At 36.4% G+C, this 16,561-nt stretch overlaps 1 protein-coding gene across 3 annotated transcripts in view; it reads left to right on the top strand.

Moving 5' to 3' along the window:
* The window catches only part of AP3B1 (adaptor related protein complex 3 subunit beta 1), a 256,686-nt gene that overhangs the window by 170,667 nt on the left and 69,458 nt on the right, over positions 1 to 16,561 (top strand). For all 3 annotated transcript variants that reach the window (XR_007134506.1, XM_047778162.1, XM_047778163.1), the window contains exons 21-22: positions 6,663 to 6,735; positions 16,217 to 16,323. Coding sequence is in view for 2 of the 3 variants with exons in the window: in XM_047778162.1 (XP_047634118.1) it covers positions 6,663 to 6,735; positions 16,217 to 16,323 (180 nt within the window). In the remaining variant the exon portion in view is untranslated. The remainder of the gene's footprint in view (positions 1 to 6,662; positions 6,736 to 16,216; positions 16,324 to 16,561) is intronic.

Genomic DNA, 16,561 nt, shown 5'->3' with positions numbered 1-16,561 from the left:
GTTAGTCTTAGTACACATTCTTTTCAAAAATATTAATTGATATGAATTAATTTATTTTAGTTCTTTTTTCCTGTACATTTTCCTATTATGAGAATCATTAACTTTTTAGCATCTGCTAAAACATTTATGTGAATTACTTCTTTTTTTTTTTTTTTGTCTTTTTTTTGCCTTTCCTAGGGCCGCTCCCTGCGGCATATGGAGGTTCTCAGGCTAGGGGTCAAATCGGAGCTGTAGCCACCGGCCTGCGCCAGAGCCACAGCAACGCGGGATCCGAACCCGCGTCTGCAACCTACACCACAGCTCACGGCAACGCCGGATCGTTAACCCACTGGGCAAGGGCAGGGACCGAACCCGCAACCTCATGGTTCCTAGTCGGACTCGTTAACCACTGCGCCACGACGGTAACTCCGCGAATTACTTCTAAAATAATACTTCTAACTAAATCCCTAAAACTCTTTTTTTTTTTTTTTTCCTGGCCATGGCATATGGAAGTTCCCAGGCCAGGGATCAAATCCAGGCCGCAGCTGCAGCAACGCCAAATCCTTAGCCTGCTATGTCATAGCAGGAACTGAAACGCTAACTTTTCTTTCCAAGTTCAAACCAAATTCTTAGATCTCTCAGGAGCTACTGGTTTCTCAAACCTAACGTAGCCAGAAGACAGGCGCTACCATTTGACACCAGCATGCTTTTTATTCTCCCAGATTTGTAGCCCCATAATTGGCTTTGACTCCTCCCTCATCCTATGTGTTTACACAATTGCCGAGTCTTAGAGTCTCTGTGTATTATTTCTCATATCTGTTTCTTCTTATCCTACCACCACCATTGTAGATCAGCTCTTCATTACCTTGCCTTTGGTCATCCTCAGATACTTCCCCACCTCCAGTCCTTCCATAGGGCTGCCAGATTAATGTCAGCATTACCTATTAATGGTGCCCCATGGTCATTTGAGTTCAGTAAACTTCTCAGTCTAGCATGTCAAAACCCACTTTTCCAGTCTTAACTCCCTTTGTGTTCTCATCCCAATAGACTCTTTGTGGTTCTTGTAAAATGCTATGTGCTTTTCTGTTTCTGTGCCTTTCTTCTTCCTTTTGCATCGTTTTTCTTATTACAGAAAATATAAGCTGAGAAGAAAGTGACCCTTCAAGGGTAGTCCCTCTGCTTCTACTTGAGAATGACTGAATGGATTGAAGAATTTTATTGACTAAAGGTATTACTCCCATGAATGGTGTAGGGACAGTCAATAGCGTGAGAAGCACTGTTGAGCTGTTTATGTTCCTAAAGTGTTTGCCAGTCAGCACCATACCCCAGCGTATCCATAAGACACAAAACTAGTCAAACATTCTGTTGTCATGTATGTTTGTTTGTGTTATTCATTGGGAGGTATGCTGGTTTGAAGTCACATATTATCATTAATGACCAAAGAAAATTATCTTCTTCAGGTGCAGTTACTTTGAGGGGCAAGCATATTTTTATTTATAGATGTTCTTTTCTGAACCAAGTTTAATAAATATTTTAATTTGAGCCTAATTCTTTTTATGAAATAATTATTTTCTCCTGGATAATAACTGTAACAAAATGAGTTTTAATAGTTCTGTATTCTCAGTGCTTTCACATACTTTACAGTGTTTAGGAAACATTTTTTTCTTTATCTAACCTAGAATTCCATGTTCTTATTACCAGCCAGTAAGTTAGAGTGCGCCTACTTACTGTAGTTATTTCCACTGTCACCTTATTAGTCCCACTATTCACACCTTAACTGATACAACAGTTCGGATTATATCTTCAGTGTGTGTTTACCCACTGCTAAAGATTTAATCTGTAGTTAAAACAATAAAAATTTCAAGTCATGATTATAATTTTATGTTTTCTATATTAAGAGCATTTTAATTATATAAGTGTCATAAAGCATAATCTTATCAATGAGGACTTCCCTATGTTTCAGTGAGTTAAGGATCGGCATTGTCACTGCTATGGCTCTTGTTACAGCTGTGGCCTGGGTTTGATCCCTGGCCTAGGAACTTTTGTATACCGCAGGCACAGCACGCACACACACACACACACACACACACACACACACACAAAACCTTATCAATGAAAAATAAATGTATTCAACATACTTGTACTAATAGCATTCCCACATTTGAATCAAAATTAAGATTAATATGCATACTAGCTTTGAGAAAAATACTACCATGGATACCTACCAAGGTTTGAGATGCTTTTGTTGGTGATCGTTATCACAGATTATAGGAATCTCACTTCACTAATCCCTTTTTGAGAGATGCAAAGCAACTAATTCAGTCTTCCTCACCTGGTCTTTGGACTGGTCACTGGCCTTGTGACTGGTGTCCAAAGGTCAGTAAATGTCAAGATAACCTCAATAAAAGATGTACCATATAAAAGATTCTTAGGTATGAAGTAAATATGGGATGTGGTGTGAATAGATTGTAGATAAGAGTGAAAGGAACTATTTTCTGATTCGTTTTCTGCCCTATTTGTGAAGTAGGAAACAAGTTTAGGCTGCCTTTTCCCTAGTATTTATTATTGTTGCAATTACATAACTTCTGTGAAGATTGTAGAATATTGGTTTTTACTCTGAGAATTCAAAGCCTTGCCTCTTTCAATTTCTGTCTTTCCCAGTGTAGTTCATATTTTAAGTTCTCCAGAACAGAAATATCATTTCACTTCAACTGAGATCTTTAAATCGAAGTGAATGCCTTTTTAAGCAAGGTTTCTTATTGAAATAGGGATAATCTAATAGGGAAGATTTGTTTAAAAGTTTAGACTTCTTTTTAACTTATGTAAGTCTCAATTTACTGGCCATGTGCTTTTGTTTTAAAGCACAGTCTGAAGTGTGAGCCTCATGTTTTTTTAAATCAAATTTGTTAGATAACTGGAAGGCAAGAGTGTCATTAAATTGTCTTTGGTTGGTAATTCTAACTGAAAATATTTCATGCAAATACCTTGCCCTGTGAGGCTAGAAATAAGCCTTGAATTTCAAAGCATAGTATGACTTTGACAAACTTTACCTACTGTTTATCCTGTTTTATAGTTTTAAATTTTAAACCTCTTTATAATGGTTTCCTCTTAGGAAGCATGTTTGATGCTTGTTGTGTCAGATCTTTTTTTCTATTGCTTTTTTAAAATCAGGATGAAGATGAACATGCATATAGATTTTTTAAATCTGGGTAAGATATATTAGTACATTTTTTTATTATTATTGGAAACTTAAGAAGTATTTCCAGGATCTTTTGTTTACTATTTGAAATGAAATATATAAAATAAAAATCAGTTTGTTAACCCCGTGACTTTGTATTTCATTCTGAAAATGTTGGTGTGTTGAGGTATATAGTCGAGTACCATAGAAACAAAATGGAGATTTGAGGATGGTGAATTGATAACTAGGTATTTTTGTAGTGAGATTTTAAGATCAGTTACTGTTGTCCTTATAAAAGTCTAATATAGTCACTCAGTTGTTAAAAACCTAATCCTCTATTTAAAAAAAATATACAAAAACAAATTGTCTATCTTTCTGCCTGATCTCTTCTCAAGTACTAACACAATGGAAACAGTGGGTGATCTGTCAATGTGTTTGGTTTGTCAATGATAGTTTTGTATAAATATTGGGAGGGTAAGAAATAAAATTCACACAGTAAAATATGATTTCATCTGCCTTTTCTCTGCAGCTCCATGGCTCATGCTGCGGTGTGAAATTCTCATTTTACACACTTTGCAGGCGGAGCACATGAATTATGCATTGAGCAAGAAAAATCTCCTGCCTCAAGTCCTATATGCATTTACCCAGGTTCTGTCTCTATTACCAAGATGAATTGCAAATGGAGAAATGTTTGATGGAATAGGGCTCTTAACTTCTTTGTTTAGAATTCAGATTTTTATTTTTATAGTAGATAGTTTAAGTATGAAAATGTTTTGAACTTAGTGTGGATTTTTTTAAATGAAGAATGAAATATAATATAAGAGAGGAATGCCAAACACATCACGAGGCTTTTTATCGTCTTGATTCAGAATGCAAGGTTTTTTCAGTTCAGTAGAAATGACCATTATCTATTGCTAATGTTATATTTCAGTCACTGGTTATTTGCTGTACTTAGAAAGTCAATGAAATTCTGTCTTTTTGAGAGCCTTTTTTCTTTTTGTTTTAGGCTTCTCATAAGAGATTATGCCAGTTTCACATGCAGCTCTGTCCTGTGTTGTATGTGACCTGATGTGTATTTAATAGATATTGTTACACACGCTTAGCTGTGAAGTAGAAAATAAGGTATATAGACTTGCCTCCTGCTTTAACTTTGTCTTGATTTGATAGGTTTCTAATTTTTCAGGTGGGGAGGTTACAGTTCCATAAAGGCAGTCATGCACCATTGTAGCTTATAGGAAGCTACACCCATTGTGCTCAGCATAGCATTTTGATAAGTCGCATGGTGATAAGCTCCTTTTGAGATATGTTCTTTCTTCACAGGAATGATACTCTAGTTGAGATGGCATATTCATTCTGAACGTGTTTTTGTTACTTGCAGCTTTTACATTTCAGCTTCAAAACTAACATTTCTTTTATTCTTTTCCCCAGTCCTGGAAATTGTTATTTATTTCAGGTATGGAGAGAGGGGCATATGTTATTTGTTTAGTTTTTAAAAAACAAAAATTAAAACCCATCTAGATGATTTGGAGCTTTCAGTGGCAGAAGTAATTATTTTGAGGAAGAAAATCAATGCAGATATTCTTAGTGTTTTAGTGTGTATTGATGTACAATCCTTAAAAATACGTTTTCTGAGTATTGGCGTAAGAGAAAAAACAAGCAGGACTTAAAATCATTTTAAAATGTTACCTGACGTATTATTTATCTTGTCCATGTATGTGCACTGTTGTAAGAGCTCTAACACCATATGGACTTTAAATGATGCTAATGTATCTTTTGCTTTAGTGGTACCTTTCTATAGTTAGAGAAATCAAAAATATTTTAATAATTCACATTAACAATCAGTTGTAATTGTAAACTCCTTTGGTAGATTACAAGTTATCTGTCTGACCGTGTTACTTCCATTACTTAGCAGAGTCCTCTACCTGCTAAGAGTTCCATACATATATACAGAATGAATGCATGAACAGAAGTACTTTGGCACAAACATAAGTTTTGGCCTTTAAATTAAGGTTCGGCATAAAAAAAGGATTGATCATAAAGAAGTAACCATGACCCATATACATCTATAACACCCTTAATCCTTGTTGGTCTTTAATTGTTTATACTACTACTCAGTACTGCACCTTATTTATTCTTTTATTCTTTTTTAAAATTTTTTCATATCACACATCTTTTCTGAATCTAACCAAACTGTCAGTACCTCAGTTTAGAGATCTAGTCCGTAGGTCAAAAATATAGTATCCTGGATAAGCAAATCTGAGGTGGAAGAAATCCTAATTATATGCACATGTGTTTGAAATATTTATTCTCACCAAAGGAAAGTAGGAAAGAAAGTAAATGGATTCTTTTCAACCCTAAAGAGCAAGAGCCTGAAAATGTTATTTATAGGTTTTAGTGACTACCTTTGGCAAAAGAAGTCTAATGCAATCCAGTGTTGAAATGTAAAGTACTTAATACAATGCCTGTCACAAACTCTCTCGCCACAAGGCTAATCTATCACAAGTCTGTTGACAATTTCAGAGCTAAGTGTATTTACCCAAGCATTTCTTTTTCTTAAATCAACTTGTTTAAAAATTATTTGGTGGGTACTTCGCATTGTGTCTGAATGGGTTAAGAACCTGACTGGTATCCATGAGGATGTGGTTTCCATCTCCAGCCTCACCCAGTGGCTTAAGGATCAGCGTTACTATGAACTGTGGTGTAGATCACAGATGCCGCTCGGATCCAGTGTTGCTGTGGCTGTGGTGGAGGCTGGCAGCTGCAGCTCCGATTTGATCCCTAGCCTGGGAAGTTCCATAGCCGCAAGTGCAGCCCTTAAGAAAAAAGGAAGAAAGGATTTAAAAGATGAAAAAAACAAAAAATAAAATTATGTGGGGGAATGTTTGTACTGTACACTTTCTACCACAGAGCGCCGTATTAGATTTTTATGTTTGCAGAAAGTTGTCAGATTGTAAAATAAATATTTACTTTTAAATTTTCTCCTGAAGGTCCTTTATAATCTCTAAATTAAAAATAATTTAAAATAGCGGTTTGCATGGTGGAGAAGAAATACTGTATGCCAACTGAAGTAAAAATTTTGTTTCAAAAAAAATTTCACATAAACATGGAAGCTTAATTTAATTATTTCTTTTGGAAGGCAAAGCAGGAGTTCCCGTCGTGGCGCAGTGGTTAACGAATCCGACTAGGAACCATGAGGTTGCAGGTTCGGTCCCTGCCCTTGCTCACTGGGTTAAGGATCCGGCGTTGCCATGAGCTGTGGTGTAGGTTGCAGACACGGCTCGGATCCCGCGTTGCTGTGGCTCTGGCGTAGGCCGGTGGCTACAGCTCCGATTTGACCCCTAGCCTGGGAACCTCCATATGCCGCAGGAGCGGCCCAAAGAAATAGCAAAAAGACAAAAAAAAAAAATAGAAAAGCAAAAGAAAAAAATGTTTTGAAATGATAAAGACTACTTCATGGATTTTTAAATAACACATACAATAAAAGGAAATATTTCTTATTTTACAGGAGAAAGGGAAAAAACCAAAGCAAGATGGAAATCCTCTTACCAAAGATGTTTCACTTCTAGATCTAGATGATTGTAAGTATTAAAATTTAAATTTTTCCTTCTATGCTTAATAGTAGTATTTTTCCTTTTTATAGTACCTTCAGTTACATGTCTCAAAATAAATCAGTATCTATTATGAAAGGTTTATAGGTGAAAAGGCAATAAAAAATTTTAAATGAGTTCTGTTAGTATTTTTTTCCTTTCATTCAGTGTTATCAATTTTGTATCACCTGAATAAATATAATTGAGCAAATAAAAGTGCACCAAATGCATTTTAACTTTTTTTTTTAGGGCCATGCCTGTGGCGTTTGGACGTCCCCAGGCTAGGGGTTGAATCAGAGCAGTAGCTGCCAGCCTGCACCACAGCCACAGCAACTGGGGATCTGAGCCTCGTCTGCGACCTACACCACAGCTCACGTCAATGCCGAGTCCTTTAACCCACTGAGCAAGGCCAGGGATCGAACCTGCATGCTCATAGATACTAATCGGGTTTTTTTTACCACTGAGCCACCATGGGAACCTCTCATTTTAACATCTTTTACTGTAGTAATTTATACTTGCTTTAATGAGTAATTACCTGTATCTCATAACTTCCATTGTAAAACATTCATTATGAGGATCTAGACGTGTAACTTAAGGAAGCAGGGGATTTGGAAAATAATTTGAAATGGAAAGGACTCCACCACCTTCCACTTACCACACTTGTGGGGGGAACAGAAATGAGTACATGTCTTTTAGACAACAGTGTGATTTATACCTATCAGTATCTTAACTGCAAAAAAAACCAAAACAAAAAACAAAAAAAACCCTTGTCCTAGCAAATCTACTTCTAAAACCTTAGAATCCTACAACTCTGTTCACCTAGTGGGCAAAGATGTATATTCATCTGCCTTTAAATTCTCCTGCATTGTGAGAAAGAAATAGTAGAATTAAATTTGTTGGTAGGTAGATTTTTGCACTAGAGGAGGAGTAACAACAAGTGAGATTTCTGAATATTAAACTACCGTCATTTTGCAATATAGTTTTTCCTTGCTAGGACTGAGTTACATTTTTAGGTTATCTTACTCTGTCATAAATAAAATTCTGCTCTTTTTATATTGTTTGCCTGGCATATCTCCAGTTGTCATGGCATAGTCTTACTATAGAGAAATTAAAATATTTAATACAGAGAAGTACTGAACAGAGAAATTAAAATTGGAGCCAAATTTAAAAAAAAAATTTCACCTGCTGGGCAAAGATTTTAAAGTTTATATCATTTTTCACCTCTTGGCTAAGATTTTTAAATCCAGTATTGTTGAGGTTTGGAAAAACAGGCACCCTGCATATGTTTTTCACAGACATATAAGTATTACAGCTTTTTAAGGTCATTTAAACAATATCTCTCAAAACTTGAATTCCACACACCTTTTGACCTCCAGCAGCTCTTTTCTAGGAATTTATCTTACAGATAAACTAGCAAAATCAGATCTCATTTCACCTTTGTTTTAGACACTTTAATGACTTAATTTTGCACTTACAGGCCATAGTCCTAGATTTCTAAGACCTTAGATGATCTGACTCTTGCCTACCTCTCATCTGTACTGTTCATTTGGATTTCTGAAATACGCCAGGCTCATTCCTCCCAAGGGCCTTTGTTTTGCCATTTCCCCTGATAAGAACACATCTTCCAGATCTTCTGGTGCCAAGTTGCTTCTTAGCTTTCAGATCTCAACTCAGAAATCAGGTTCTTTTACACGCCTTCACCAAACACTCTTGATTGTCTTCACGACATCTTCACTATCTGAAATTGTCTTATTTTTGTTACTTCTTATTGTCTGTCTTGCTTACTGCTATTCCTAGAAACTAGACAATACCGGGCAAATAGGGGGTACCCAGTAAATATTTATTAAATTAATAAAATGTGCAAAGGTGTACATAAAAATTTCAGTGCAGCATGATTTATTACAGCCAAATCCAGAAAATAAACAAAATGCCTACCAGTATTGTAATACAACTATTAACAAAAATGAGGCGAATCTTTATGTTCTAATTATATTATTATATATATGAAACATTTTAAGTTATTTAAAAAGACACATGTAGAATATGATTCCACTTATATAAAAAAGGAGTTTGAGGTCCCGTCATGGCTCAACAGTAACGAACCCTACTAGTATCCATGAGGGCACAGGTTTGATCCCTGGCCTTGCTCAGTTAAGGATCCAGCATTGCTGTGAGCTGTGGTGTGGGTCGCAGATGCAGCTCAGATCCCGCCTTGCTGTGGCTGTAGTGTAGGCTGGCAACTGTAGCTCCGATTTGACCCGTAGCCTGGGAACTTCCATACGACTCGGGTGCGGCCCTAAAAAAAGACAAAAAAAAGAATTAAAGAGGAACTATATTCTGTACACAACACAAACATAATTGTACATCATATACTTTTGAAAAGCTACAGAAGAAACACAACAGTGATAGCTTCAGCCCCTTTGGAATTTAAGGCTGAACTAGGAACAGAGGAGAGAAAAATACTTTTATTTTTATATTTTATATATTTCCATGACAATGAATATTTTACATTTATATGTGAAGTTAAAGTTTTAAGTTTTAGGGAGTTCCCTGGTAGCTTAGCAGGTTAAGGATCCGGCATTGTCACTACTGTGGCTCGGGTTGCTGCTGTGGCATCGGTTCATTTCCTGCTGGGGAACTTCCATATGCCACAGGCATGGCCAAAAAAAAAAAAAAAAAAATTAAGCTCTAAATTGTAAAAGAACAAGGGTCAAGCATAAAAGGAATTAAGAGTAAATGTTACAGGGTATAAGCGTGCACTAATTCATTTTCTCCTGTTAACTCTGGATTTCCTGGCAGCTAAGGAAAAAAGAGAAACCTATAAAATGATACAATTTTTATTATTTGATTCTTTTCAAAGCTTTTTTTAATATATAGAAATAACAGTTTTCTTAAATATTGTTTCGAGAATTTAATTGTAGTTTTTTTCTATTTTAAGGGAAAGTTCATCCTAACTTATATTTATTTTAACTCAAAATATATTGCTGTTTATTTTTAATACCCAAGAACTGTTTATTTAAAAATCTCTTATAATCTTATATTTGTCAGAAATGACACTTGAAACTTTCTCACTTTTTTTTGGCCAATTTAGCAAATGTTTGTGGATTGTCTGATGAATGCAAGGTAGTTTGCTAGATGCTAAAACAGATGACTAGAACAAGATAAGTGGGGTGTTGTAGGAGAAAAGCATTGCTGAGACTGACTTTGTTACAACATTGCTTATTAGCTTACAATAGTTCCTCATTGTCCATGGCAAGCAGTATGATCAAACACTGAACAGTCTCCAGCAGCCTGAGTTCTCTGCTGGGAGAACTAGATTAATTTGAAGGAGGGGCGGCCATGCTCCTTACCATAATGCACAGAGGTTATTTGTTCAGTACACACTACGAACCAGGAAACCTGCAACTCCTGAATTTATCTACCTCTTCATTCAGAAAACATGTGTTGAAAACTTGCTATGATCTAGGTAATCTGCTATATTCTACAGATATTAAATGGACATAACATTATCTGTCCCTACCCACAGAACTCTCCAAGTGTAGTGGGAAAAACAGGTAAGGCAGCAATTAGATCACCACACTGTAAACGAAATGACAGTTACGCACGGAATGCTGTTAGGTAGTGGTGTCCTAACCCACCTAGAAGGATCAGGACAAAATGGCTGAGCTGATTATAAGTAAGGATTAGTCAGGCAGTTGGAGCAAGAGAAGAGAGTGTGGAAAAAAAATACCTGGAAGAGGAAAGAGCTTCCTGCTACTTAGAAATAATCACTGTCTCTCTCTAAGGAAGCAGTGTAGTTAGAAACCCTAGAGATACACTGGCTCTACAACAAAATAGCTCTGTGATTTTTAAATAAGGAACTTGATACAACTTGTTACATCAAGTTTTGAACATCAAGTTTGAATTTGAATATTGTTTGAATTTGATTATCAAGTTTGATATGAATCAGTCCATCAATAGCAAGTTTGATATGAATCAAGTTTGAATTTGAGTATCAAGTTGAATTTGAATATCAAGTTTTTATATCAAGTTTGAATTTGTTTGAATAAGTAACTTGATATAACTTAAGTTGATAATTAACTTGATGTAACTTGATAAGTAACTCATTGCATCTCTTGAGGGGATGTTATGAGAAGCCCAGACGTTAGTCTTGGTTACGACCTTTAATTAGTTAAGTGAGTTAATTTCTTTGTGTCATTTTATTCCTTTGTAAAATGAAAAAAAAATGGCTGAAATTTTTTTACAGTTCCTTTAGAGTATGAAATAGGGTATAATTTCATGGGGGGGCATAATACATTAGCAAATGTTTATGCTAGAAGAATATATAGTCTAACAATAGGTTAAGCTTAGTAGTGGAAATACACTTTCTTTTTTCCAGACACATTTTACATTTCTGGAAATTAAAATAGCTTTCAGTACCTCATGCCAAGTAGTCGCTCTCAATAGGCTTGTCATAAAGCAACAATCATATTCTGATATCTTTTATAGGAAATGTAAACCTATGTAATTGCACTATTAGTGTAACTAACTCTGAAATCTTTTTAAAATTTTTATCAGCCGACAATAATCATGCTTCAGGTAAGCCTTATGATCTGTGATTTGATATTGTTAAATAAATTGTAGTAGAGGCAGTAGAGGAGCTTAGAGTACCATGGAGTTAGACTGAGTTTGCATCCCAGTTCTGTTATATACTACCTGTGTAACCTTGGACAAGACACTTTATCCCTCTGTGCTTTAGGTGCTTTATCTATAAAATATGGGTAACAGTAATACTTTTTAGGAGTTGTTTTTGTTTTCGGTTTTTGGTTTTGCTTTTTAGGACCTATCGACATAAGGAGGTTCCCAGGCTAGGGGTCAGATCGGAGGTACAGCTGCCGGCCTATACCACAGCCACAGACACATGGGAACCAAGCCCCTACACCACAGCTCATGACAACACTGGTTCCCCAACCCACTGAGCGAGGCCAGGGATCAAACCCACATCCTCATGGATCCTAGTTGGGCTCATTAACCGTGAGCCATGAAAGGAACTTCCGAACATTTTAGGAGTGTTAAGAGGCTTAAATGAATTGATGAATGTAAGACCACTTAAACTGTGCTTGACACATGATAAATATTATAAGGATTAGCTATGATGGAGATGATAATGATGACACAGCAGCAGCAAATTACATTTAAAAAGTTAACTAACTTCATACTAAACTATTATGTATTAAAATTTTTACTGAAATTTAAAGTGTAATTTTGATCAGAAGAATAACTGTATAATGACTTTATTAAATACACTTTAGAAAAGAAAAAAGTGTTTTGGAGTTCCTGATGGCCTAGCAGTTAAGAATTTGGCTTTGTCACTGCAGTGGCTTCAGTCACTGCTGTAGCATGGTTTCCATCACTGGCCTGGGAACTTCTGCATGCCATGGGCGTGGCTTTTGAAAAGAAGGGTTTTGTAGAAAGTTTTGAAAAGAAAAAAATGGGTTAACATTCTGACAAATCAGTTCATACTGTTTTCATAGGCAAATCCCTTTCTCTCCAAATTGGATCATACTGAGATGCTGTTTTCCATTTGCTTCTTTCTCTTTTTATCATAAGCATTCCTTGTCTTACCATAAATATTTTTTAAGAGCTTCATTTTTGATGACTGCATGGATAGCCCTTTATATTGTTGTAATAAATTCTATTTAACAGGTTTACTATTGTTCAAAATTAAACTGGTTTCCTGTTTTTGCTATCATAATCAATGAAGTACTAACGTATCTTCATAAGTATACTATTGCATTATCTCCATGACTGTATATGTATCCTTAAGATAAACTCGGAGGAGTAGAATTGCTGGAACAAAGGCTTTGAAGAATTCTCTTGTCTAAAATTGCCTTCCACAAAGTTGGTACTAGCATAAAACACAGTAGTAATATGAGAGTACCAGATTCCTTTTACCTTTACCAGTGCTGGATTTTATGTTTAAAAATTGTCTTTCCTAATCTGATAAGTGCAAATGGTGTCTCCTTTTCATTTGTATGCCATGCTATTCTTTTTAACTACATAGAGTCATTTTTTTCTAACACATTAAATAAATACTTCACCATAGTCAGTTGGCTGCAGAATCCAATTTAGGATAAACTTTGAGTGCCAGCTTTCATTTTGCCAGACCTGTAAACAGATGTGTAATCATTTCTTTAGTGCCAGAGCCTCTGTCTTCTAGATCCTGAAAGTTTACCATTGTTTTAAAGAGTGGTGTGAATTTTTCTTCTCTCATCTTTTTCTTCTTTATTTCTTTACCCAAGCTGTAGTTTTTGTTTGTTTTTTTGTCTTTTTGTCTTTTGAGGGCCACATCTGCGGTACATGGAGTTTCCCAGGCTAGGGGTCTAATTGGAACTGTAGCCACTGGTCTATGCCACAGTCACAGCAATGCCAGATCCTTAACCCACTGAGCGAGGCCAGGGATCGAACCCGCAACCTCATGGTTCCTAGTCAGATTCGTTTCCGCTGTGTTACAACAGGAACTCCTCAAGCTGTAGTTTAAATAAGAGGCTGTTTCCTACTCCATTTTTATTCCTTACATGGGCATCTCGTATTTTGGATGGATGGCTAGATGAATGAATGAACATACATGCATTTAGAACCCACCAGAAAAGTTACATGTCGCATGGAAAGGCAAAATATTTTGATTCAAATCAGAAAAATCAATTTCTAGTCCTAGACTGGTTCTACCATTTGCTTGTTTTATGATCTTGGCAAGTCTTAGTCTCCCGGTGCCTCAGCTTATAATGTCTTTAATATAAATTCCCTTTTTGGAGTTTCCGTCCTGGTGCAGCGGAAACGAATCTGACTAGGAACCATGAGGTTGAGGGTTCGATCCCTGGCCTCGCTCAGTGGGTTAAGGATCCAGCGTTGCTGTGAGCTGTGGTGTAGGTCGAAGACGTGGCTTGACCTGGTGTTGCTGTGGTGTGGTGTAGGCTAGCAGCTGTAGTTCCAATTAGACCTCTAGCCTGGGAACCTCCATATGCTGCGAGTGCTGGCCCTAAAAAGCAAAAAGTAAATACGTAAATGCCCTTTCTGCTTTCTTGTTGCCATTATCTTACTTCAGTCCTTGTTCATCATGCCTAAACTAGTGGTAAATCCTTCTTCACTGCCAACCCAAGTGCTCTTTCCAGTTCTTCAGTCTTTCTCTACACTACGTCTGACTAATCAGCCTGCAGTACCACGTGTCCTGTTGTTCCTCTGCCTGGCAGATTTTTCACAGTTCTCCTTGGTGTGTAGGATAGATCCAACCCCTTTAGCCTTACAATTTCCCTCTTCTCAGCCTTTTGTTTACATGTTCTCATGCAGTAACTAACCATTTTCCTTCTTTCCTCTTAGGCAAACCCTACGCTTACTTTAAAACCAGGCTTCATTCCGTCCTCTTCACCAGGCCTTCTCTTACCACTCTGTCCCCACAGATCCTTTCTTTCCCAACTCCCTACAATACTTGCTGACTATATTGTGGTTTTCGACATAGGCCTAAGGAAGTGGGGTTTGTAGCAATGTTACCCAAAAAGGGTGCACTGAAAGGGTGCAAGGGAGCAACTGAGGAGTTCATTCCCTCTTCCAGGTTTCCACTGTCTTTTTTCTATTGTGTATGTTAAGATTTTAAGATTTCCTTTGAAAATTCCCCCTTTTGGCAGTATCACTAAGAACTGTATTGTTACTTTTTTTTTTTCTTCAGGTGTATGTATCTTTTTTCTCAGTTAACTTGAAGTTGGGGACTGTATCTTGAACTTCATTCTCTTATTCAATATTTATTGCTAACTTTATGAATTAATACTTGTTCTGCCTAACTTAAAAGATATTGTGAGACTAAAATGAGAAAATGATACTTTGAAAAGTGATGTCAATTGACCATAAATGTGGAGTTCCCCTTGTGGCTCAGCAGGTTACGAACTCGACTAGTATCCATGAGGATGTGGGTATAATCCCTGGCCTCACTCAGTGGGTTTAGGATCCAGCATTGTGATGAGCTGTGGTATAGGTTGCGGATGTGGCTTAGATCCTGTATTGCTATGGATGTGGCATAAGCCAGCAGCTACAGCTGGAATTCGCCAGTTCAACCCCTAACCTGGTAACTTCTATATGCCCCAGGTGTGGCCCTAAAAAGCAAAAAAAAAAAAAAAAAAAAGTAAATGTTACTTCCTTAATAGTGTTGTTTTGGAGTAAGAATTTGTTGGAAGCTAATACTTTTTCCACATTTTATGTTTCATTCAACAAACAGTTGAACAGTTACTAAAATTAATATCTTAATTTTAACAAAAATTAATATCTCATTGTCTGCTCACACATACCAGTAGAAATAAAAACATGTAAAGACACAAATTTATATTGCAAGGGAAATGTGGTTGTAGAAGTGTGTCCCAGTGTATCTGTGGATAGAGGCAACACATGTAAGCTGTTTAGGTTATGTCAGGTTGTGCTTTCCCTCTATGTGCCATCTCATTGGGTAGAGGTGGCAAGGTGACAAAGGCAGAGAAGTACCTTCTAGGCAAAGGGAATAGAATATATAAGGTTCAAAGACACGAGACAATCTTGGGAACTATTATTTGGTAGACCTAGAGCAATAAGAATGGCTGCTGAAATTGGAGATAAACTAGACCTGCCCAGTACGGTGGCCACTGGCCACACATGGCTATTTAAATTTATATTATTTAAAATTTAAAATGCAGTTCTTTGGTCATGCTGGCCGCAGTTTAAGATCGCGTTAGGTACATGCGCTAGTGGCCATCATGTTGGATATTACAGCTATGAAACATTCTCATCATCACAGAAAGTTCTCTTGGACAGTGCTGAGCTAGATCATATAAGACCTTGCCCATTTAATTAAGGAATTGGACTTTTATCTTGTAGGCAGTTGTGAACCTTTGAAGAGTCTTAAGTAAGGGAGTGACATTCAGATTTGCATTTATACAAGATTTTCAAATTTTTTAAAAATCAAACATTTCTATATAGCACATAGCCTTTGCTGACAGCATAATTAGAAGAGAATTAGGTAGTCTGGGCCCCGTAATTAATACAATGGAGAATAAAATAGAGCAAAGATTTAATAAACACCCTTTTAAGACATAATTCAACTGGAGAACTCTCGAGTAAGCCATTGTTAGTTTTTTATATTAGTCTGAAAAAATGTTTCTTTACCTTTTCCCTTTAGTGAAGTTACTGGGTGATTAATGTTAATGATAATGTTAGGTGATAAAAATTTTCAAAAACTATTACTCAAGATATCTATATTCTTATTTTGTTATAGTATTTGCCATTATATTTTGAAAGCTAAGACTAATAACTACCATGACTTGATAATAACTTGACTAAATCAAGATGTTAAATAGAATTGTCATAGGTTTATTAATCAAGGTAATTTAATTAGATTTACTAGGAAAATTAAAATGTTGCTTTTAGTAATACGAAATTTTCATGCACATCGGCTAACTTGAGCCTTTTCTTGCAGTTAACCCAGTGTCCACTCCCGTTGCACTTCCCGTACCAGCTCTCTCCCCAAGCTTGATAGCTGATCTTGAAGGTTTAAACTTGTCAGCTTCTTCATCGGTCATCAGTGTGAGTAATTTTCAAAATACATCAGCTCAGTTTTCAAATGATGCCATTGCATCTTTTTTATTGAAATGGAAATGTCTGAAGTAGATTCTTAGTCTTGAACAGTTCTTCCTCCAAGTTCAGTTCCTATCTGACCTTTTAATTCTGTAAGTATTTTTAAAGTTTGCTCTACCCAGACCATTTATCATCTCACTCTACTTCACCTTGTTATCCACATTTAGTTATCATGTGCGCATTTTTC

This window comes from Phacochoerus africanus, chromosome 4 (genome assembly GCF_016906955.1).
Source record: "Phacochoerus africanus isolate WHEZ1 chromosome 4, ROS_Pafr_v1, whole genome shotgun sequence".
Classification (NCBI taxonomy): Eukaryota; Metazoa; Chordata; class Mammalia; order Artiodactyla; family Suidae; genus Phacochoerus; species Phacochoerus africanus.
This window is presented reverse-complemented; position numbering and strand designations above follow the sequence as displayed.